General features: G+C 50.5%; 1 protein-coding gene across 4 annotated transcripts in view; it reads right to left on the reverse strand.

The window, feature by feature from the left end:
• Positions 1-23,579, reverse strand: part of PSMC4 (proteasome 26S subunit, ATPase 4) — a 36,734-nt gene extending 13,155 nt beyond the window's left edge. For all 4 annotated transcript variants that reach the window (XM_072920769.1, XM_072920772.1, XM_072920771.1 and 1 more), the window contains exons 1-6: positions 23,469-23,579; positions 20,508-20,597; positions 15,846-16,032; positions 9,613-9,759; positions 4,508-4,617; positions 2,640-2,733 (exon numbers count right to left, since the gene is read on the reverse strand). In XM_072920769.1, coding sequence (XP_072776870.1) covers positions 2,640-2,733; positions 4,508-4,617; positions 9,613-9,759; positions 15,846-16,032; positions 20,508-20,597; positions 23,469-23,504 — 664 coding nt within the window. In that variant the 5' untranslated portion in view covers positions 23,505-23,579. The remainder of the gene's footprint in view (positions 1-2,639; positions 2,734-4,507; positions 4,618-9,612; positions 9,760-15,845; positions 16,033-20,507; positions 20,598-23,468) is intronic.
• Positions 23,580-24,338: the final 759 nt, after the last annotated feature.

A 24,338-nucleotide genomic window follows, 5' to 3' on the forward strand; every position in this document is an offset into this window, starting at 1 on the left:
CCAGATCCCACCAGGAATCCATGGAGACCACCAGGAACTCAAAACATCTCCAGAAATCCCAAAAATCCCACCAGGAACCCATGGAGACCACCAAAAATCCATGGAGATGACCACAAACCCATGGAGACCACCAGGAACCCGTGGAGGAACCCAAAACATCTCCAGATCCCACCAGGAACCCATGGAGACCACCAAAAATCCATGGAGACCACCAGGAACCCATGAAGATCACCAGGAACCCAAAACATCTCCTGAAATCCCAAAAATCCCACCAGGAACCCATGGAGACCACCAGGAATCCATGAGGAACCCAAAACACCTCCAGAAATCCCAAAAATCCCACCACAAATCCATGGACATCATCAGGAACCCATGGAGAACATCAGGAACCCAAAACATCTCCAGAAATCCCAAAAATCCCACCACAAATCCATGGAGACCACCAGGAACCCGTGGAGATCACCAGGAACCCATGGAGGAACCCAAAACATCTCCAGATCCCACCAGGAACCCGTGGAGATAACCCAAAACCCATGGAGACCACCAGGAACCCGTGGAGGAACCCAAAACATCTCCAGAAGTCCCAAAAATCCCACCACAAATCCATGGAGACCACCAGGAACCCGTGGAGGAACCCAAAACATCTCTAGATCCCACCAGGAACCCATGGAGACCACCAAAAATCCATGGAGATGACCAGGAACCCATGGAGACCATCAGGAACCCAAAACATCTCAAGAAGTCCCAAAAATCCCACCAAAAATCCATGGAGACCACCAGGAATCCATGGAGACCACCAAAAATCCATGGAGACCATGAGGAACCCAAAACATCTCCAGAAGTCCCAAAAATCCCACCACAAATCCATGGAGACCACCAGGAACCCATGGAGGAACCCAAAACATCTCCAGATCCCATCAGGAACCCATGGAGACCACCAGGAACCCACAGAGGAACCCAAAACATCTCCAGAAGTCCCAAAAATCCCACCAGAAATCCATGGAGACCACCAGGAACCCATGGAGGAACCCAAAACATCTCCAGATCCCACCAGGAATCCATGGAGAGCACCAGGAACCCAAAACATCTCCAGAAGTCCCAAAAATCCCACCACAAATCCATGGAGAACATCAAGAACCCATGGAGAACATCAGGAACCCGAAACATCTCCAGAAGTCTCAAAAATCCCACCAGGAACCCATGGAGACCACCAGGAACCCATGGAGGAACCCAAAACATCTCCAGATCCCACCAGGAATCCATGGAGACCACCAAAAATCCATGGAAAAGACCAGGAACCCATGGAGACCACCAGGAACCCATGGAGGAACCCAAAACATCTCCAGATCCCACCAGGAATCCATGGAGACCATGAGGAACCCATGGAGACCACCAGGAATCCATGGAGATCACCAAGAACCCATGGAGACCACCAGGAACCCATGGAGGAACCCAAAACATCTCAAGATCCCACCACAAATCCATGGAGACCACCAGGAACCCATGGAAAAACCCAAAACATCTCCAGATCCCACCAGGAACCCATGGAGACCACCAGGAACCCAAAACATCTCCAGAAATCCCAAAAATCCCACCACAAATCCATGGAGACCACCAGGAACCCATGGAGGAACCCAAACCATCTCCAGATCCCACCAGGAACCCGTGGAGAACATCAGGAACCCAAAACATCTCCAGAAGTCCCAAAAATCCCACCAGGAACCCATGGAGACCACCAGGAACCCGTGGAGGAACCCAAACCATCTCCAGAAGTCCCAAAAATCCCACCACAAGTCCATGGAGACCACCAGGAACTCATGGAGACCACCAGGAACCCATGGAGATCACCAGGAACCCACGGAGATCACCAAGAACCCAAAACATCTCCAGAAATCCCAAAAATCCCACCACAAATCCATGGAGACCACCAAAAATCCATGGAGACCACCAGGAACCCAGGGAGGAACCCAAAACATCTCCAGATCCCACCAGGAACCCATGGAGAACATCAGGAACCCAAAACATCTTTAGAAGTCCCAAAAATCCCACCAGGAACCCATGGAGGAACCCGAAACATCTCCAGATCCCACCAGGAACCCATGGAGACCACCAGGAACCCATGGAGATCACCAGGAACTCATGGAGATCACCAGGAACCCAAAAAACCTTCAGAAGTCCCAAAAATTCCACCAGGAACCCATGGAGACCACCAGGAATCCATGGAGACCACCAAGAACCCAAAACATCTCCAGAAATTCCAAAAATCCCACCACAAATCCATGGAGACCACCAGGAACTCATGGAGACCACCAGGAGCCCATGGAGACCACCAGGAACCCGTGGAGGAACCCAAAACATCTCCAGATCCCACCAGGAATCCATGGAGACCACCAGGAACACATGGAGGCCATCAGGAACCCATGGAGGAACCCAAAACATCTCCAGAAGTCTCAAAAATCCCACCAGGAACCCATGGAGACCACCAGGAACCCATGGAGACCACCAGGAACCCATGGAGGAACCCAAAACATCTCCAGATCCCACCAAAAATCCATGGAGACCACCAAGAACCTTCTCAAACCCCTCTGAGATGTCTCCAAACCCCTCTGAGATGTCCTCCAGCCCCACCAGGAGCTCACCGGTGGTGTGGTGGGCCACGGCCTTGGCCAACATGGTCTTCCCGCAGCCGGGGGGGCCGTACATGAGGACCCCCCGTGGTGGGTCAATGCCGATCTGTGGGGAGGGAGAAGGTCCACCTCAGGTCACCTGGAGGTCCTCGAGGTCACCAGGAGGTCCTTGAGGTGCCCTGAAGGTCCTCGAGGTCACCTCAACCTCCTCAAGGTCACCTGGAGGTCCTCAAGGTCATCTGAGGAACCCTTGAGGTCACCAGAAGGTCCTCAAGGTGCCCTGGAGGTCCTCGAGGTCATCTGAGGAACCCTTGAGGTCACCTGAGGTTCCTCAAGGTGCCATGGAGGTCCTCGAGGTCACCTGAGGAACCCTTGAGGTCACCTGGAGGTCCTCAAGGTGGCTTCAAGGTCACCTGAGGTTCCTCAAGGTGCCCTGGAGGTCCTCAAGGTCACCTCAGGATCACCACAGGTTCCTCAAGGTCACCTGGAGGTCCTCAAGGTTACCTGGAGGTTCCTCAAGGTCATCTGAGGAACCCTTGAGGTCACCTGAGGTTCCTCAAGGTGCCCTGGAGGTCCTCAAGGTCACCTCAAGGTCACTTTAAGCTCCTCGAGGTCACCTGGAGGTCCTCAAGGTCACCAGAGGTTCCTCAAGGTCACCTGGAGGTCCTCGAGGTGCCCTGGAGGTCTTCAAGGTCACCTCAAGGTCACTTTAAGCTCCTCAAGGTCACCTGGAGGTCCTCAAGGTCACCTAAAGGTTACCAGAGGTTCCTCAAGGTCACCTGAGGTTCCTCGAGGTGCCCTGGAGGTCCTCAAGGTGGCTTCAAGGTCACCAGAGGTTCCTCAAGGTCACCTGAGGTTCCTCAAGGTCACCTCAAGGTCACTTTAAGCTCCTCAAGGTCACCTGGAGGTCCTCAAGATGCCCTGGAGGTCCTCGAGGTCACCAGAGGGTCCTCAAGATCATCTGAGGAACCCTTGAGGTCACCTGGAGGTCCTCAAGGTCACCTGGAGGTCCTCAAGGTCACCTGAGGTTCCTCAAGGTCACTTAAAGCTCCTCCAGGTCACCTGGAGGTCCTCGAGGTGGCCTCAAGGTCACCAGAGGTTCCTCAAGGTCACCTGGAGATCCTCAAGGTGCCCTGGAGGTCCTCGAGGTCACCTGGAGGTCCTCAAGGTCACCTCAAGGTTACTTAGAGGTCCTCAAGGTCACCTGGAGGTTCTCAAGGTCACCTGGAGGTCCTCAAGGTCACCTGGAGGTTCCTCAAGGTCACCTCAAGGTCACTTTAAGCTCCTTGAGGTCACCTGGAGGTCCTCAAGGTGTCCTGGTGGTCCTCGAGGTGGCCTCAAGGTCACCAGAGGTTCCTCAAGGTCACCTGGAGGTCCTCGAGGTGGCTTCAAGGTCACCTGAGGTTCTTCAAGGTCATCTGAGGAACCTCTGATGTCACCTGAGGTTCCTCAAGGTCATCTGAGGAACCTCTGAGGTCACCTGGAGGTTCTTCAAGGTGCCCTGGAGGTCCTCGAGGTCACCTGGAGGTCCTTGAGGTCACCTGAGGTTCCTCAAGGTCACCTGAGGGTCCTCAAGGTGGCCTCAAGGTCACCAGAGGTTCCTTGAGGTGCCCTGGTGGTCCTCGAGGTGGCCTCAAGGTCACCTGAGGTTCCTCAAGGTGCCATGAAGGTCCTCAAGGTGCCCTGGAGATCCTCAAGGTCACCTGGAGGTTCCTCAAGGTCACCTGGAGGTCCTCAAGGTGCCCAGAAGGTCCCAGAAGGTCCCAGAAGGTCCCAAAAGATCCCAGAACACCCCAGAAGGTCCCCAGAAGGTTCCAGAACATCCCAGAAGGTCCCCAGAAGGTTCTAGAAGGTCCCAGAAGGTCCCCAGAAGGTCCCACCTGCTTGTAGAGCTCGAAGTGGGTCAGGGGCAGCTCCACGGCCTCGCGGACCTCCTGCTTCTGGATGTCCATGCCACCAATGTCGGCGTAGACCACGTCCGGCTTCTGGTCTGGGGGGACAACCGGGACCAGTTTGGACCAGTTTGAACCAGTTTGGACCAGTTTGGGACCAGTTTGGACCAGTTTGGGGCCACCTGGAAGTTCTCCAAGGTCAACTGGGGCCACCAAAGGTTGTCCAAGGAGTGACCACCATGTTCTTCTCCTGGTCTGGGGGGACAACCGGGACCAGTTTGGACCAGTTTGGACCAGTTTGGACCAGTTTGGACCAGTTTGGACCAGTTTGGGACCAGTTTGGACCAGTTTGGGACCAGTTTGAACCAGTTTGGACCAGTTTGGACCAGTTTGGACCAGTTTGGGGCCACCTGGAAGTTCTCCAAGGTCATCTGGGGCCACCAAAGGTTGTCCAAGGAGTGACCACCATGTTCTTCTTCTGGTCTGGGGGGACAACTGGGACCAGTTTGGACCAGTTTGGACCAGTTTGGACCAGTTTGGACCAGTTTGGACCAGTTTGGACCAGTTTGGACCAGTTTGGGGCCACCTGGAAGTTCTCCAAGGTCAACTGGGGCCACCAAAGGTTGTCCAAGGAGTGACCACCATGTTCTTCTTCTGGTCTGGGGGGACAACCGGGACCAGTTTGGACCAGTTTGGACCAGTTTGGGACCAGTTGGGACCAGTTTGGACCAGTTTGGACCAGTTTGGGACGAGTTTGGACCAGTTTGGGGCCACCTGGAAGTTCTCCAAGGTCAACTGGGGCCACCAAAGGTTGTCCAAGGAGTGACCACCATGTGGAGCTTCTGGTCTGGTGGGGTCAACTGGGACCAGTTTGGACCAGTTTGGACCAGTTTGGACCAGTTTGGACCAGTTGGGACCAGTTTGGACCAGTTTGGACCAGTTTGGGTCAAACTGGACCAGTTTGGGGCCACCTGGAAGTTCTCCAAGGTCATCTGGGGCCACCAAAGGTTGTCCAAGGAGTGACCACCATGTTCTTCTTCTGGTCTGGGGGGACAACCGGGACCAGTTTGGACCAGTTTGGACCAGTTTGGACCAGTTTGGACCAGTTTGGACCAGTTTGGACCAGTTTGGACCAGTTTAGGCCAGTTTAGGTCAACTGGGACCAAGTCCAGGTGTCCCCAAGATGGTTCCACCAAACATCTCAAGAACTTCAGGTGACCCCAACCACCATTTTTGTCCCCAAAACTCCATTTTTTCTCCCCAAAACTTCATTTTTTGGACCCAAAACTCCGTTTTTTCACCCCAAAATGACGTTTTGTGGATCCCAGGTGTGCCCAGGTGTGCCCAGACGACCTCAAGATGGTTCCACCAAACATCTCAAGAACTTGAGGTGACCCCAACCACCATTTTTGGACCCAAAACTTCATTTTTTCGCCCCAAAATTTCGTTTTTTCGCCCCAAAACTTCATTTTTTCGCCCCAAAACGACGTTTTATGGATCCCAGCTGTGCCCAGGTGTGCCCAGGTGACCCCAAGATGGTTCCACCAAACATCTCAAGAACTTCAGGTGACCCCAACCACCATTTTTGTCCCCAAAACTTCATTTTTTCACCCAAAATTTCATTTTTTCGCCCCAAAACTACATTTTATGGATCCCAGGTGTGCCCAGGTGTGCCCAGGTGTGCCCAGGTGTGCCAAGGTCACCCCAAGATGGTTCCACCCAACATCTCAAGAACTTGAGGTGACCCCAACCACCATTTTTGTCCCCAAAACTTCATTTTTTCGCCCCAAAACTCCGTTTTTTTGCCCCAAAATTTCATTTTTTCGCCCCAAAACTACATTTTATGGATCCCAGGTGTGCCCAGGTGAGCCCAGGTGAGCCCAGCTGTGCCCAAGATGGTTCCACCAAACATCTCAAGAACTTCAGGTGACCCCAACCACCATTTTTGGACCCAAAACCCAATTTTTGTCCCCAAAACTTCATTTTTTGGACCCAAAATTTCATTTTTTCACCCCAAAATGATGTTTTATGGATCCCAGGTGTGCCCAGGTCACCTCCACCAAACATCTCAAGAACTTCAGGTGACCCCAAACCCCATTTTTTGGGCCCAAAACCCAATTTTTGTCCCCAAAACTTCATTTTTTCTCCCCAAAACTTCATTTTTCCGCCCCAAAATTTCGTTTTTTCGCCCCAAAACGACGTTTTATGGATCCCAGGTGTGCCCAGGTGTGCCCAGGTGACCCCAAGATGGTTCCACCAAACATCTCAAGAACTTGAGGTGACCCCAAACCCATTTTTTGGACCCAAAATCCAATTTTTGGACCCAAAATTTGGTTTTTTTGCCCCAAAATGACGTTTTATGGATCCCAGGTGTGTCAGGTCACCTCCACCAAACATCTCAAGAACTTCAGGTGACCCCAACCACCATTTTTTGTCCCCAAAACCCAATTTTTGTCCCCAAAACTTCATTTTTTCGCCCCGAATCGACGTTTTATGGATCCCAGGTGTGTCAGGTCACCTCCACCAAACATCTCAAGAACTTGAGGTGACCCCAAACCCCATTTTTGTCCCCAAAACTTCATTTTTTCACCCCAAAACTTCATTTCTTCGCCCAAAAACTCCATTTTTTCGCCCCAAAACTCCGTTTTTTCGCCCCCCAGCTGTGCCCAGCTGTGCCCAGGTGTGCCCAGGTGTGCCAAGGTCACCTCCACCAAACATCTCAAGAACTTCAGGTGACCCCAACCACCATTTTGACCCCCAAAACTTCATTTTTTCGCCCCAAAACTTCATTTTTTCACCCCAAAACTCCATTTTTTCGCCCCAAAACTCCGTTTTTTCGCCGCCCAGCTGTGCCCAGCTGTGCCCAGGTGACCCCAAGATGGTTCCACCCAACATCTCAAGAACTTCAGGTGACCCCAAACCCCATTTTTTGTCCCCAAAACCCAATTTTTGTCCCCAAAACTTCATTTTTTTGCCCCAAAATGACATTTTGTGGATCCCAGGTGTGCCCAGGTCACCCCAAGGTGGTTCCACCAAACATCTCAAGAACTTCAGGTGACCCCAACCACCATTTTTGGACCCAAAACTTCATTTTTTGGACCCAAAATTTGGTTTTTTCACCCCAAAATGACGTTTTATGGATCCCAGGTGTGCCCAGGTGTGCCCAGGTCACCCCAAAACGTCTCCACCAAACATCTCAAGATCTTCAGGTGACCCCAAACCCCATTTTTTGTCCCCAAAACCCAAATTTTGTCCCCAAAACTCCATTTTTTCTCCCCAAAACTCCATTTTTTCGCCCCAAAACTCCATTTTTTCGCCCCAAAACTCCGTTTTTTCGCCCCCCAGCTGTGCCCAGGTGACCCCAAGATGGTTCCACCAAACATCTCAAGAACTTCAGGTGACCCCAAACCCATTTTTTGTCCCCAAAACTCCATTTTTTCTCCCCAAAACTCCATTTTTTCGCCCCAAAACTTCATTTTTTCGCCCCAAAACTCCGTTTTTTCGGCCCCCAGCTGTGCCCAGGTGTGCCCAGGTGTGCCCAGGTCACCCCAAGATGGTTCCACCAAACATCTCAAGAACTTCAGGTGACCCCAACCGCCATTTTTGGACCCAAAACTTCATTTTTTGGACCCAAAATTTGGTTTTTTTGCCCCAAAACGAGATTTTATGGATCTCAGCTGTGCCCAGGTGTGCCCAGGTGACCCCAAGATGGTTCCACCAAACATCTCAAGAACTTCAGGTGACCCCAAACCCATTTTTTGGACCCAAAATCCAATTTTTGGACCCAAAATTTCATTTTTTCACCCCAAAATGACGTTTTATGGATCCCAGGTGTGCCCAGCTGTGCCCAGGTGACCCCAAGATGGTTCCACCAAACATCTCAAGAACTTCAGGTGACCCCAAACCCCATTTTTTGTTCCCAAAACCTTATTTTTTCACCCCAAAACTCCATTTTTTCGCCCCAAAACTTCATTTTTTCACCCCAAAACTCCGTTTTTTCTCCCCCCAGCTGTGCCCAGGTGTGCCCAGGTGACCCCAAGATGGTTCCACCAAACATCTCAAGAACTTCAGGTGACCCCAACCACCATTTTTGGACCCAAAACCCAATTTTTGTCCCCAAAACTTCATTTTTTCGCCCCAAAACTTCGTTTTTTCGCCCCAAAACTTCATTTTTTTGACCCAAAATTTCGTTTTTTCGCCCCAAAACGACGTTTTATGGATCCCAGGTGTGCCCAGGTGAGCCCAGGTGTCCCCAAGATGGTTCCACTGAACATCTCAAGAACTTCAGGTGACCCCAACCACCATTTTGGACCCAAAACTCCATTTTTTGGACCAAAAATTTGGTTTTTTCGCCCCAAAATGACGTTTTATGGATCCCAGGTGTGCCCAGGTGTGCCCAGGTGACCCCAAGATGGTTCCACCAAACATCTCAAGAACTTCAGGTGACCCCAACCACATTTTTACATCCCAAAACTCCATTTTTTCGCCCCGAAACTCCATTTTTTCACCCCAAAATTTCATTTTTTCACCCCGAAACTCCGTTTTTTCGCCCCCCAGCTGTGCCCAGCTGTGCCCAGGTGTGCCCAGGTGTCCCCAAGATGGTTCCTCTCAACATCTCAAGAACTTCAGGTGACCCAAACCCCATTTTTTGCACCCAAAATCCAATTTTTGGACCCAAAATTTGGTTTTTTTGCCCCAAAATGACGTTTTGTGGATCCCAGCTGTGCCCAGCTGTGCCCAGGTCACCCCAAGATGGTTCCACCCAACATCTCAAGAACTTGAGGTGACCCCAAACCCCATTTTTTGGACCCAAAACCCAATTTTTGTCCCCAAAACTTCATTTTTTTGCCCCAAAATGACGTTTTATGGATCCCAGGTGTGCCCAGGTGTGCCAAGGTCACCCCAAGATGGTTCCACCAAACATCTCAAGAACTTCAGGTGACCCCAAACCCATTTTTTGTCCCCAAAACTCCATTTTTTCACGCCAAATTTTCATTTTTTCACCCCAAAACTTCATTTTTTCACCCCGAAACTCCGTTTTTTCGCCGCCCAGCTGTGCCCAGGTGTGCCCAGGTGTGCCCAGGTGTGCCCACCTGAGGTCAGCATCATGATGCTGCTGTCGGCCTCGGGCGGCAGGACGTCCACCAGCGCGTTGCTGTGTTTGTGCAGCGCCACCGACGCGTTGGGCTTCAGCAGCTCCCGGTCGATGGTGCTCAGGATGCGGACGTAGTAGTTGGAACCTGGGTGGGAACCACACCTGGAGATCACCTGGAGCTCACCTGGAGCTCACCTGGCTCCACACCCAAAAATTCCCACTTTTTTCCCAAGTTTTTCCCAAATTTTCCACGTTTTTCCCAAAAATTTCTGACAATTTTTCCCATTTTTTCCACCATTTTTCCCCAAATTTCCACCATTTTCCCCCAGTTTTTCCACCCTCAGGTGTGCCCAGGTGTGCTCAGGTGTGCCCAAAACCCAAAATCCCCAAATTTTCCCCAAAATCCCCAAATTTTCCCCAATTTCCCCCAATTTTCCCACCTCCGGAAGTGCCCAAACACCAAAATCCCCAAATTTCAACAAATTTCCACCAATTTTCCCAAAATTCCTCCCATTTTTCCCCATTTTCCCACCCCAGGTGTGGCCAAACCCCAAAATCCTCAAATTTCCCCAATTTTTCCCAATTTTCCCACCCCCAGGTGTGCCCCACGTAGTAGTTGGAACCTGGGTGGGAACCACACCTGGAGCTCACCTGGAGCTCACCTGGACCCACATCCAAAAATTCCCACTTTTTTCCCAAATTTTCCTCGTTTTTCCCAAAAATTTCTGTCAATTTTTCCCATTTTTCCACCATTTTTCCCCATTTTTTTCCCATTTTTCCTCATTTTCCCCCAATTTTTTCACCCCCAGGTGTGCCCAGGTGTGCTCAGGTGTGGCCAAACCCCAAAATCCTCAAATTTCCCCAATTTTCCCCAAATTTTTCCCATATTTCCACCCTCAGGTGTGGCCTAACCTCAAAATCCCCAAATTTTTATCAAATTTCCCCAATTTTCCCCATTTTTTCCCGATTTTCCCAACCCCAGGTGTGCCCAGGTGTGCCCAAACCTAAAAATTCCCAAAATTGTCATCAAATTTCCACCAATTTCCTCCAATTTTCCCCATTTTCCCCATTTTTTCCCCATTCTCCCACCCTCAGGTGTGCCCAGGTGTGCCCAAACCTCAAAATCCCAAAATTTTCATCAATTTTCCCCAATTTTCCCCCATTTTTCCCCATTTTCCCACCCCCAGGTGTGTCCACGTAGTAGTTGGAACCTGGGTGGGAACCACACCTGGAGCTCACCTGGAGCTCACCTGGAGCTCACCTGGCTCCAAACCCAAACATTTCCAAAATTTTTCCCAAATTTTCCACGTTTTTCCCAGAAATTTCCACTATTTTCCCCAAATTTTCCCCGTTTTTCCAAAAAATTTCCACCATTTTCCCCCAAATTTCCACCATTTTCCTTCCGTTTTTCCACCCTCAGGTGTGCTCAGGTGTGCCCAGGTGTGCCCAAACCCCAAAATTCCCAAATTTTAATCAATTTTCCCCAATTTTCCCCGATTTTCCCACCTCCAGAAGTGCCCAAACCTCAAAATCCCCAAATTTTCATCAATTTTCCCCAATTTCCCCGTTTTTTCCCCATTTTTTCCCCGCCAGGTGTGCCCAGGTGTGCTCAGGTGTGCCCAAACCCCAAAATCCCCAAATTTTTATCAAATTTCCCCAAATTTCCACCATTTCCCCCCAGTTTTTCTACCCTCAGGTGTGCCCAGGTGTGCCCAGGTGTGCCCAAAATTCAAAATTCCCAAATTTTCCCCAATTTCCCCAGATTTTCCCCAATTTCCCCCAATTTTCCCCGATTTTCCCACCTCCAGAAGTGCCCAAACCCCAAAATCCCCAAATTTTCATCAATTTTCCACCAATTTCCCCAAATTTCACCCATTTTTCACGATTTTCCCGCCCCCAGGAGTGCTCAAATCCCAAAATCCCCAAATTTTCATCAAATTTCCTCAATTTTCCCCCATTTTTCCCCATTCTCCCACCCCCAGGTGTGCCCACGTAGTAGTTGGAACCTGGTGGGAACCACACCTGGAGCTCACCTGGAGCTCACCTGGAGCTCACCTGGACCCAAACCCGAAAATTCCCATCCTTTTTCCCAAATTTTCCACGTTTTTCCCAAAAATTTCCCCATTTTCCCACCATTTTTCCCCATTTTCCCACCATTTTTCCTCATTTTCCCCCATTTTTTCCCCAATTTTTTCACCCCCAGGTGTGCCCAGGTGTGCCCAAAATTCAAAATTCCCAAATTTTCCCCAATTTCCCCCAATTTTTCCCCATTTTCCCACCCCCAGGTGTGCCCAGGTAGTAGTTGGAACCTGGTGGGAACCACACCTGGAGCACACCTGGAGCTCACCTGGAGCTCACCTGGCCCAAACCTGAAAATTTCCACCATTTTCCCAAATTTCTCCCAAAATTTTCCCTGTTTTTCCCAAAAATTTCTGTCAATTTTTCCCATTTTTCCACCATTTTTCCTCATTTTCCCCCAATTTTTTCACCCCCAGGTGTGCCCAGGTGTGCCCAAACCTAAAAATCCCCAAATTTTCATCAATTTTCCACTATTTTACCCCAAATTTTGCCCATTTTCCACCATTTCCCCATCCCAGATGTGTCCAAACCCCAAAATTCCCAAATTTTCATCAAATTTCCACCAATTTCCCCAAATGTCTCCTCTTTTTCCCATTTTTCTCCATTTTCCCACCCCCAGGTGTGCCCAGGTGTGCTCAGGTGTGCCCAAACCTCAAATTCCCCAAATTTTCATCAATTTTCCAAAATTTTACCCATTTTTCCTGATTTTCCCACCCTCAGGTGTGCCCAGGTGTGCTCAAACCCCAAATTTCCCAAATTTTCCCAAATTTCCCCCATTTGTCCCCAATTTCCCACCCCCAGGTGTGCCCAGGTGTGCCCAAACTCCAAAATCCCCAAATTTTCATCAATTTCCACCAGTTTTCCCAAAATTTCTCCCATTTTCCACGATTTTCTCACCTTCAGGTGTGCCCAAACTCAAATTTCCCCAATTTTCCCCAATTTTCCCCCATTTTCCCCATTTCCCACCCCCAGGTGTGCCCACGTAGTAGTTGGAACCTGGTGGGAACCACACCTGGAGCTCACCTGGAGCTCACCTGGAGCTCACCTGGAGCTCACCTGGACCCACATCCAAAAATTCCCATCCTTTTCCCAAATTTTTCCCAAATTTTCCCCATTTTTCCCAAATTTTCCCCGTTTTTCCAAAAAATTTCCACTCATTTTTCCCATTTTCCCACCATTTTTCCACCATTTTCCTTCCGTTTTTCCACCCCAGGTGTGCCCAGGTGAGCCCAAACCTAAAAATTCCCAAATTTTAATCAAATTACCACCAATTTTCCCAAAATTTATCCCATTTTCCACAATTTTCCCATCCCAGGTGTGTCCAGGTGTGCCCAAATCCCAAATTTCCCAAATTTTCCCCAATTTCCCCCAATTTTCCCCGATTTTCCCACCTCCAGAAGTACCCAAATCCCAAAATCCCCAAATTTTCATCAATTTTCCCCAATTTCCCCCAATTTTTCCCACCTCCAGATGTGCCCAAACCCCAAAATCCCCAAAAATCCCCAGATTTTCCCCAATTTCCCCCAATTTTTCCCCATTTTCCCACCCCAGGTGTGCTCAGGTGTGCTCAGGTGTGGCCAAACCCCAAAATCCTCAAATTTCCCCAATTTTCCCCATTTTTTCCCGATTTTCCCACCTCCAGAAGTGCCCAAACCCCAAAATCCCCAAATTCTCATTAAATTTCCCCCAATTTCCCCCAATTTTCCCACCTCCAGAAGTGCCCAAACCTCAAATTCCCAAATTTTTCATCAAATTTCCACCAATTTCCTCCAATTTTCCCCATTTTCCCACAATTTTTCCCTATTTTCCCACCCCCAGGTGTGCCCAGGTGTGCCCAAAACTCAAAATCCTCAAATTTCTGCAATTTCCCCAAATTTTTCCCCATTTTCCCACCCCCAGGTGTGCCCAAACCCCAAAATCCCCAAATTTGCATCAATTTTTCCCAATTTTCCCCCAATTTTCCCCATTTTTCCACCCCCAGGTGTGCCCAGGTGTGCCCAGGTGTGCCCAAACCCCAAAACCCCCAAATTTTCATCAAATTTCCACCAATTTTCTCCAAATTTCCACCAATTTCCTCCAAATTTTCACCGTTTTTCCCCGTTTTTTCCCCGTTTTTTCCCCCTCAGGTGTGCCCAGGTGTGCCCAGGTGTGCCCAAACCCCAAAATTCCTCAAAATTCCCCTCAAAATCACGAATTTCCATCAAATTTCCACCGATTTTCTCCAAATTTCCACCGATTTCCTCCAAATTTCCCCCATTTTTCCCCCGCCAGGTGTGCCCAGGTGTGCCCAGGTGTGCCCAAACCCCAAAATTCCCCTCAAAATCCCCAAATTTTCATCAAATTTCCACCGATTTCCTCCAAATTTTCACCGTTTTCCCCCATTTTTCCGTGCCCAGGTGTGCCCAGGTGTGCCCACCTCAAAATTTCCCTCAAAATCCCCAAATTTTCATCAAATTTCCATCAAATTTCCACCGATTTCCTCCAAATTTTCACCGTTTTCCCCCATTTTTTCCCCGCCAGGTGTGCCCAGGTGTGCCCAGGTGTATGAACCCATTCCCAGGTGTGCCCAGGTGTGCCCAAACCCCAAAATTCCTCCAAATTCCCCTCAAAATCCCCGTATTTCCTCCAAATTTCCACCGATTTTCTCCAAATTTTCACTGTTTTTCCCCGTTTTTTCCCGCCAGGTGTGCCCAGGTGTGCCCAGGTGTGCCCACCTCAAAATTCCTCAAAATTCCCCTAAAATCCCCAAATTTCCATCAAATTCCCACCGTTTTTCCCCATTTTTTCCCCGCCAGGTGTGCCCAGGTGTGCCCAGGTGTCCCCAAACCCAAAAATTTCCCTCAAAATCCCCAAATTTCCACCGATTTTCTCCAAATTTCCCCTGTTTTTCCGTGCCCAGGTGTGCCCAGGTGTGCCCAAACCCCAAAATTCCTCCAAATTCCCGTCAAAATCCCCAAATTTCCATCAAATTTCCGCCAATTTCCTCCAAATTTCCCCCATTTTTCCCCACCAGGTGTGCCCAGGTGTGCCCAAACCTCAAAATCCCCAAATTTCCCCAAAATTTCCCCCATTTTTACCCCATTTTTCCACCCCAGGTGTGCCCAGGTGTGCCCAGGTGTACCCAAACCTCAAAATCCCCGAATTTTCATCAAATTTCCACCGATTTTCTCCAAATTTCCACCGATTTCCTCCAAATTTCCACCAATTTTCCCCATTTTCCCACCCCCAGGTGTGCCCAGGTGTGCCCAGGTGTGCCCAGGTATCTCCAGGTGTGCCCAGGTGTGCCCAAACCCCAAAATTCCTCAAAATTCCCCTCAAAATCCCTGTATTTCCATCAAATTTCCACCGATTTCCTCCAAATTTTCACTGTTTTTCCCCGTTTTTCCCCATTTTTCTGTGCCCAGGTGTGCCCAGGTATCTCCAGGTGTGCCCAGGTATCTCCAGGTACCTCCAGGTGTGCCCAGGTGTGCTCAGGTGTATGGAACCATACCCAGGTGTGCCCAAACGCCAAAATTTCCATCAAATTTCCACCGATTTTCTCCAAATTTTCACCGTTTTTCCCCGTTTTTTCCCCGTTTTTCCCCCTCAGGTGTGCCCAGGTACCTCCAGATGTGCCCAAACCCCAAATTTCCCCTCAAAACCCCCAAATTTTCATCAAATTCCCACCGATTTTCTCCAAATTTTCACCGTTTTTCCCCGTTTTTTCCCCGTTTTTCCCCCGCCAGGTGTGCCCAGGTGTGCCCAAACCCCAAAATTTCCCTCAAAATCCCCAAATTCCATCAAATTTCCACCAATTTCCTCCAAATTTCCCCCATTTTTCCACCTCCAGGTGTGCCCAGGTGTGCCCAAACCCCAAAATTCCTCAAAATTCCCCTCAAAATCCCCAATTTTCATCAAATTCCCACCAATTTTCTCCAAATTTCCACCGATTTTCTCCAAATTTCCTCCGATTTCCTTTAAATTTCCACCGTTTTTCTCCAAATTTTCACCCCCCAGGTGTGCCCAGGTGTGCCCAGGTGTGCCCAAACCCCAAAATTCCCCTCAAAATCTCCAAATTTCCACCGATTTTCTCCAAATTTTCACCGTTTTTCCCCGTTTTTTCCCCGTTTTTCCACTCCAGGTGTGCCCAGGTGTGCCCAGGTGCGCCCTCACCTGTGGTGGAGCCCACGATGGCCGTGTTCTGGTCCACGGCCTCCAGGAACTGCCCGATGACCAGCGGGATGCTCTGGATGCGCTTCACCTCCTCCTGCGCGTGCAGGAACTCCTTCTTCAGGTTCCGCTGCTCGTCCTTGATGTACTCCTCCTGCACCTCCAGGAACTCCAGCTCCTGCTGCAGCTTCTGCAGGTGAGACACACCTGGGCAGGTGAGACACACACCTGGGGTACTCCTGAGATGGGTAGAACACACCTGAGATACACCTGAGACAGGTAAAACACACCTGAGATACACCTGAGATACACCTGAGACACTTATGAGGTACCTGAGATACACCTGAGACAGGTAAAACACACCTGGAACACACCTGGGATACACCTGGGATACACCTGAGTTACCTGAGATACACCTGAGTTACCTGAGATACACCTGAGATACACCTGAGTTAACTGAGATACACCTGAGATACACCTGAGTTACCTGAGATGCTCCTGAGATACCTGAGATACACTTGAGGTACCTGGGATACACCTGGGATACACCTGAGATAGACCTGAGTTATCTGAGGCACACCTGAGATACACCTGAGTTACCTGAGATACACCTGAGTTATCTGAGATACATCTGGGATACACCTGAGATACCTGAGATACACCTGAGACAGGTAAAACACACCTGAGATACATCTGAGTTATCTGGGATACACCTGAGATACACCTGAGATACACCTGAGATACCTGGGATACATCTGACACAGGTAAAACACACCTGAGATACACCTGAGATACCTAAAATATACCTGGGATACACCTGAGTCAGGTAGAACACACCTGAGACACACCTGAGTTACCTGAGATACATCTGGGACACACCTGGGCCATGGGGCACAGGGCAGGAGCTGAGCTCCTCCTGCACCTCCAGGAACTCCAGCTCCTGCTGCAGCTTCTGCAGGTGAGACAGGTGAGAGACACACCTGGGCAGGTGAGACACACACCTGGGGTACACCTGAGATACACCTGAGACAGGTAAAATACACCTGAGATACATCTGAGATACACCTGAGTTATCTGAGATACGTCTGAGATACACCTGAGTTACCTGAGATACACCTGGGATACACCTGAGTTACCTGGGATACACCTGGGCCATGGGGCACAGGGCAGGAGCTGAGCTCCTCCTGCACCTCCAGGAACTCCAGCTCCTGCTGCAGCTTCTGCAGGTGGGACACACCTGAGTTACCTGAGACACACCTGAGTTACCTGAGATACACCTGAGATACACCTGAGACAGGTAAAACAGACCTGAGATACACCTGAGATACACCTGAGTTATCTGAGACACACCTATGATACAGCTGAGGCACACCTGAGATACCTGAGATACTCCTGAGGTACCTGAGACACATTTGAGATACACCTGAGGTACCTGGGATACTCCTGAGATACCTGGGATACACCTGAGTTACCTGGGATACACCTGAGATACACCTGAGGTACCTGGGATACAACTGAGATACTCCTGAGATACACCTGAGTTACCTGAGATACTCCTGAGGTACCTAAAATACACCTGGGATACACCTGAGATGGGTAAAACACACCTGAGATACACCTGAGTTACACCTGAGTTACCTGAGATACACCTGAGTTATCTGGGATACACCTGAGACACACCTGAGGTACCTGAGATACTCCTGAGGTACCTGAGATACACCTGAGACAGGTAAAACACACCTGAGACACACCTGAGTGACCTGAGATACACCTGAGACACACCTGAGTTACCTGAGACACACCGGAGATACACCTGAGATACACCTGAGGTATCTGGGATACACCTGAGACACACCTGAGATACCTGAAACGCACCTGAGATACACCTAAGTTACCTGAGACACACCTGAGATACCTGAGATACACCTGAAATAAACCTGACTTACCTGAGACACACCTGAGTTACCTGAGACACACCTGAGGCACCTGAGATACTCCTGAGTTATCTGAGATACACCTGAGATACACCTGAGATACACCTGAGAAACCTGAGATACACCTGAGATACACCTGAGTTACCTGAGACACACCTGAGATACTCCCGAGTAACCTGAGATACACCTGAGTTACCTGAGACACACCTGGGATACACCTGAGTTATCTGAGACACACCTGAGATACACCTGGGATACACCTGAGACACACCTGGGCCATGGGGCACAGGGCAGGAGCTGAGCTCCTCCTGCACCTCCAGGAACTCCAGCTCCTGCTGCAGCTTCTGCAGGTGGGACAGGTGAGACACACCTGAGTTACCTGAGATACACCTGAGATACACCTGAGGTACCTGGGATACACCTGGGATACACCTGAGTTAACTGAGATACACCTGAGACAGGTAAAATACACCTGAGATACACCTGAGATACTTATGAGGTATCTGAGATACACCTGAGACAGGTAGAACACACCTGAGATACACCTGAGATACACCTGAGTTACCTGAGATGCACCTGAGATACACCTGAGGTACCTGGGATACACCTGAGATACACCTGAGTTACCTGAGACACACCTGAGTTACCTGAGACCCACCTGAGACAGGTAAAACCTACTTTAGATACACCTGAGATACACCTGAGTTACCTGAGATACACCTGGGATACACCTGAGGTACCTGAGATACACCTGAGTTATCTGAGACACACCTGAGACAGGTAAAACATACCTGGGGCACACCTGAGTTACCTGAGACACACCTGAGTTACCTGAGACCCACCTGAGACAGGTAAAACATACCTTAGATACACCTGAGATACACCTGAGTTACCTGAGACACACCTGATATACACCTGAGTTACCTGAGACGCTCCTCAGGTACCTAAAATACACCTGAGACACACCTGAGAAACACCTGAGGTACCTGGGATACACCTGAGACAGGTAAAACACACCTGAGATACTCCTGAGATACACCTGGGCCATGGGGCACAGGGCAGGAGCTGAGCTCCTCCTGCACCTCCAGGAACTCCAGCTCCTGCTGCAGCTTCTGCAGGTGAGACACACCTGGGCAGGTGAGACACACACCTGGGACACACCTGAGTTACACCTGAGTTACCTGGGATACACCTGAGGCAGGTAAAATACATCTGGAATACACCTGAGTTACCTGAGACACACCTGAGATACACCTGAGGTACCTGAGATACTTATGAGGTGCCTGAGATACACCTGAGGCAGGTAAAACACACCTGAGATACACCTGAGTTATCTGGGATAAACCTGGGATACACCTGAGATACACCTGAGTTACCTGAGATACACCTGAGACAGGTAAAATACACCTGGGACACACCTGAGATACCTGAGATACTCCTGAGATACACCTGAGACAGGTGAAACACACCTGGGACACACCTGAGTTACCTGGGACACACCTGAGATACACCTGAGACAGGTAAAATACACCTGGGATACACCTGAGACAGGACACCTGGGCCCAGGTGTGTCACACTCACTCAGGTGTGCCCAGGTGTGTCCCACAGGTGTGTCACTCACACAGGTGTGCCCAGGTGTGCCCAGGTGTGTCACATAGGTGTGTTATACCTGTCCCAGGTGTGTCACATAGGTGTGTCATACCTGTCCCAGGTGTGTCACACCCACTCAGGTGTGTCCCAGGTGTGTCATACCTGTCCCAGGTGTGCCCAGGTGTGTCCCACAGGTGTGTCATACCTGTCCCAGGTGTGCCCAGGTGTGCCCAGGTGTGCTCAAGTGTGTCCCACAGGTGTGTCACACCTGCCCAGGTGTGTCCCTCGCACACTCACCTTGTACCTGCTGTACAGGTAACCCCACCTGTCCCAGGTGTGTCACACCCACTCAGGTGTGCCCAGGTGTGTCCCACCTGTCCCAGGTGTGCCCAGGTGTGCCCAGGTGTGTCCCACAGGTGTGTTATACCTGTCCCAGGTGTGTCACACTCACTCAGGTGTGTCCCAGGCGTGTCACACCTGTCACAGGTGTGCCCAAATGTGCCCAGGTGTGTCCCACAGGTGTGTTATACCTGTCCCAGGTGTGTCACACCCACTCAGGTGTGTCCCAGGTGTGTCATACCTGTCCCAGGTGTGCCCAGGTGTGTCCCAGGTGTGTCACACCTGTCCAGGTGTATCACACAGGTGTGTCACTCACACAGGTGTGCCCAAATGTGTCCAGGTGTGTCCCACAGGTGTGTCATACCTGTCCCAGGTGTGCCCAGGTGTGCCCAGGTGTGTCCCACAGGTGTGTTATACCTGTCCCAGGTGTGCCCAGGTGTGCCCAGGTGTGTCCCACAGGTGTGTTATACCTGTCCCAGGTGTGTCACACCCACTCAGGTGTGTCACACAGGTGTGCCAAACCCACTCAGGTGTGCCCAGGTGTGTCCCACAGGTGTGTTATACCTGTCCCAGGTGTGTCACACTCACTCAGGTGTGTCCAGGTGTGTCACACAGGTGTGTCACACCCTCACACAGGTGTGTCACACCTGCCCAGGTGTGTCCCACTCACCTTGTACCTGCTGTACAGATAACCCCACCTGTCCCAGGTGTGTCACACTCACTCAGGTGTGTCACACACTCACACAGGTGTGTCACACACCCGCTCAGGTGTGTCACACCTGCCCAGGTGTCCCACACTCACCTTGTACCTGCTGTACAGGTCCTCCAGGTCCTCGGGCTCCGGGCCCAGGCTGGGGAGGGGCCGGGGCGTGGCCGGGGGCGGGGCCTCGTCCTGCACAGGTGAGACACACACAGGTGAGACACACACAGGTAAAGGGGCGTGGCCGGGGGCGGGGCCTCGTCCTGCACAGGTGAGACACACACAGGTAAAGGGGCGTGGCCAGAGGGGGCGGGGCCTCGTCCTGCACAGGTGAGACACACACAGGTAAAGGGGCGTGGCCGGGGGCGGGGCCTCGTCCTGCACAGGTGAGACACACACAGGTAAAGGGGCGTGGCCAGAGGGGGCGGGGCCTCGTCCTGCACAGGTGAGACACACACAGGTAAAGGGGCGTGGCCACAGGGGGCGGGGCCTTGTCCTGCACAGGTGAGACACACACAGGTAAAGGGGCGTGGCCATAGGGGGCGGGGCCTCGTCCTGCACAGGTGAGACACACAGAGGTAAAGGGGCGTGGCCGGGGGCGGGGCCTCGTCCTGCACAGGTGAGACACACACAGGTAAAGGGGCGTGGCCAAAGGGGGCGGGGCCTCGTCCTGCACAGGTGAGACACACACAGGTAAAGGGGCGTGGCAAAAAAAAGGGGAGGGGCCAAATTATGTAAATTTGAATGAGGGAGGGGCTTTTTAAATAGGGCGTGGCCCTAAAAGGGGGCGGAGCCTAGATGGGAATATTTAAATGAGGGAGGGAATTAAATGGGGAGGTTAAAAAGGGGGAGGGGCTTAAAAGGGGATATTTAAATGAGGGAAATAATTAAATATGGAAAGGGGCTTAAAAAGGGGGAGGAGCCTAAATGGGAATATTTAAATTAGGGAGGGAATTAAATATGGGGAGGTTAAAAAGGGGGAGGGGCCTAAAAAGGGATATTTAAATGAGGGAGAGGATTAAATATGGGGAGGGGCTTAAAAAGGGGAGGAGCTTAAAATGGGGCGGAGACTAAAAGGGGATATTTAAATTAGGGAGAGGATTAAATATGGGGGGTTAAAAAGGGGGAGTGGCCTAAAAGGGGATATTTAAATGAGAAAGGGAATTAAATATTGGGGAGGTTAAAAAGGGGGAGGGGCCTAAATGGGGATATTTAAATGAGGGAAATTATTAAATATGGGTAGGGGCTTTAAAAGGGGGAGGGGCTTAAAATGGGGCGGAGCCTAAAAGGGAATATTTAAATTAGGGAGGAGATTAAATATGGGGAGGGGCTTAAAATGGGGCGGAGCCTAAATGGGAATATTTAAATGAGGGAGGGATTAAATATGGGGAGGGGCTTTAAAAGGGGGAGGGGCTTCAAATGGGGGAGTGGCCTAAAAGGGGATATTTAAATTAGGGAGAGAATTAAATATGGGGAGGTTAAAAAGGGGGAGGGGCCTAATTAGAAATATTTAAATAGGGGAGAGGCTTAAATATGGGGGAGGGCTTAAAATGGGAATATTTAAATGAGGGAGGAGATTAAAATGGGAAGGTTAAAAAGGGGGAGGAGCCTAAAAAAAGATATTTAAATGAGGGGGGGCTTTAAAATGGGGGAGGAGCCTAAATGGGAATATTTAAATTAGGGAGAGGATTAAATATGGGGAGGGGCTTTAAAAGGGGGAGGGGCTTTAAATGGGGGCGGAGCCTAAATGGAATATTTAAATTAGGGAGGGGATTAAATGGGGAGGTTAAAAAGGGGGAGGGGCTTAAATGGGGGCGGAGCCTAAAAGGGAATATTTAAATGAGGGAGGGGATTAAAATTGGGAGGTTAAAAAGGGGGAGGAGCCTAAATGCAATATTTAAATGAGGGAGGAGATTAAATATGGGGAGGTTAAAAAGGGGGAGGGGCCTAATTATGGAAATTAATATGGGGAGGGGCTTAAATGGGGGAGGGGCCTAAAAGGGGATATTTAAATGAGGGAGGGGATTAAATATAGGAAGGTTAAAATGGGGGAGGGGCCTAAAAGGGGATATTTAAATGAGGGAGGGGATTAAATACGGGGAGGTTAAAAAGGGGGAGGGGCCTAAATAAGGATATTTAAATTAGGGAGAGGATTAATATGGGGAGGTTAAAAAGAGGGAGTGGCCTAAATGGGGATATTTAAATGAGGGAGGGGATTAAATATGGGGAGGTTAAAAAGGGGGAGGGGCTTAAAGGGGAATATTTAAATGAGGGAGGGGCTTAAATATGGGGAGGTTAAAAAGGGGGAGGGGCCTAAAATGGGATATTTAAATTAGGGAGGGGATTAAATATGGGGAGGGGCTTTAAAGGTTGAGGGGCTTAAAATGGGGGCGGAGCATAAATGGGAATATTTAAATTAGGGAGGGAATTAAATTGGGAGGTTAAAAAGGGGGAGGGGCCTAAATGAGAATATTTAAATGAGGGAGGGGCTTAAATATGGTGGGGTAAAAAAGGGGCAGGGGCTTAAAATGGGGGCGGAGCCTAAAAGGGGATATTTAAATGAGGGAGGGGATTAAATATGGGGAGGGGCTTAAAATGGGGGAGGGGCCTAAATGGGAATATTTAAATTAGGGAGGGGCTTAAATTATAAGGATTTTAAAAGGGGAGTGGCTTAAAATGGGGGCGTGGCTCCAGCACCGAGGGGCGGAGCCTAATTTGTGGGCGGGGCTTGGGGGGGGACACACCTGAGGGGGTCCCAAATTTTTTGGGGAGGGGTCCCAAATTTTTTTTGGGGGGGGGGGTCCCACCCCTATTTTGTCCCCCCTCCCCCCCCCGCCAAATTGGTACCACCCAAAAAGAGGCGTGGTCCAAACCCGGAAGTGGGCGGGGCGTGCGGGGATCGCTCCTCCCACAACAACAACACCCGCGATGGGGCCGCTCCCCCTCAGAATTTTTTGGGTTTTTTGGGGTTTTTTGGGTGTTCCCTCCCCCCCCACGAAGATTTTTGGGGATTTTTGGGGTTTTTTGGGGGGTTTTGGGCGTTTTTGGGGTTTTTTCCCTGACCTGCGCCTTCTCCCCGAGCAGTCCCAGCTCCTCCATCGTGACGGAGCGCGCCGGAAGTGACGTCAGCACGCACAACGCACGGCGCGCGGAGGGGGAAAAGGGGCGTGGCCAAAGCGCCGCGCGCATGCGCGGATGGAGCGGAGCGATCCCAGTTTGGGACCAGTTTGGGACCAGTTTGGGACCAGTTTGGGACCAGTTTGGAGCAATTTGGGACCAGTTTGAGACCAGTTTGGACCAGTTTGGAGCAGGGACCGATTGGAATTGTCCCAGTTACCTCCCAGTTTGTCCCAGTCCCTCCCAGTTCAGCCCAGTTCAATCCCAGTATAAACCAGTAACCCCAAAGCCCCTCCCAGTATATCCCAGTGCCTCCCAGTATAAACCAGTTCCCTCCCAGTCCCTCCCAGTCCCCTCCCAGTCCCCTCCCAGTCCCTCCCAGTCCCCTCCCAGTATAAACCAGTAACCCCAAACCCCCTCCCAGTCCCTCCCAGTTCCCTCCCAGTTCAATCCCAGTCCATCCCAGTATAAACCAGTAACCCCAAACTCCCTCCCAGTCCCTCCCAGTATAAACCAGTAACCCCAAACTCCCTCCCAGTCCCTCCCAGTCCCTCCCAGTATAAACCAGTAACCCCAAACTCCCTCCCAGTCCCTCCCAGTCCCTCCCAGTCCCTCCCAGTCCCTCCCAGTATAAACCAGTAACCCCAAACTCCCTCCCAGTTCCTTCCCAGTTCCCTCCCAGTTCCTCCCAGTCCCTCCCAGTCCCTCCCAGTTCCCTCCCAGTATAAACCAGTAACCCCAAACTCCCTCCCAGTTCCCTCCCAGTCCCTCCCAGTCCCTCCCAGTCCCTCCCAGTTCATCCCAGTATAAACCAGT

This window comes from Taeniopygia guttata, chromosome 33, assembly GCF_048771995.1.
Source record: "Taeniopygia guttata chromosome 33, bTaeGut7.mat, whole genome shotgun sequence".
NCBI lineage: Eukaryota > Metazoa > Chordata > Aves > Passeriformes > Estrildidae > Taeniopygia > Taeniopygia guttata.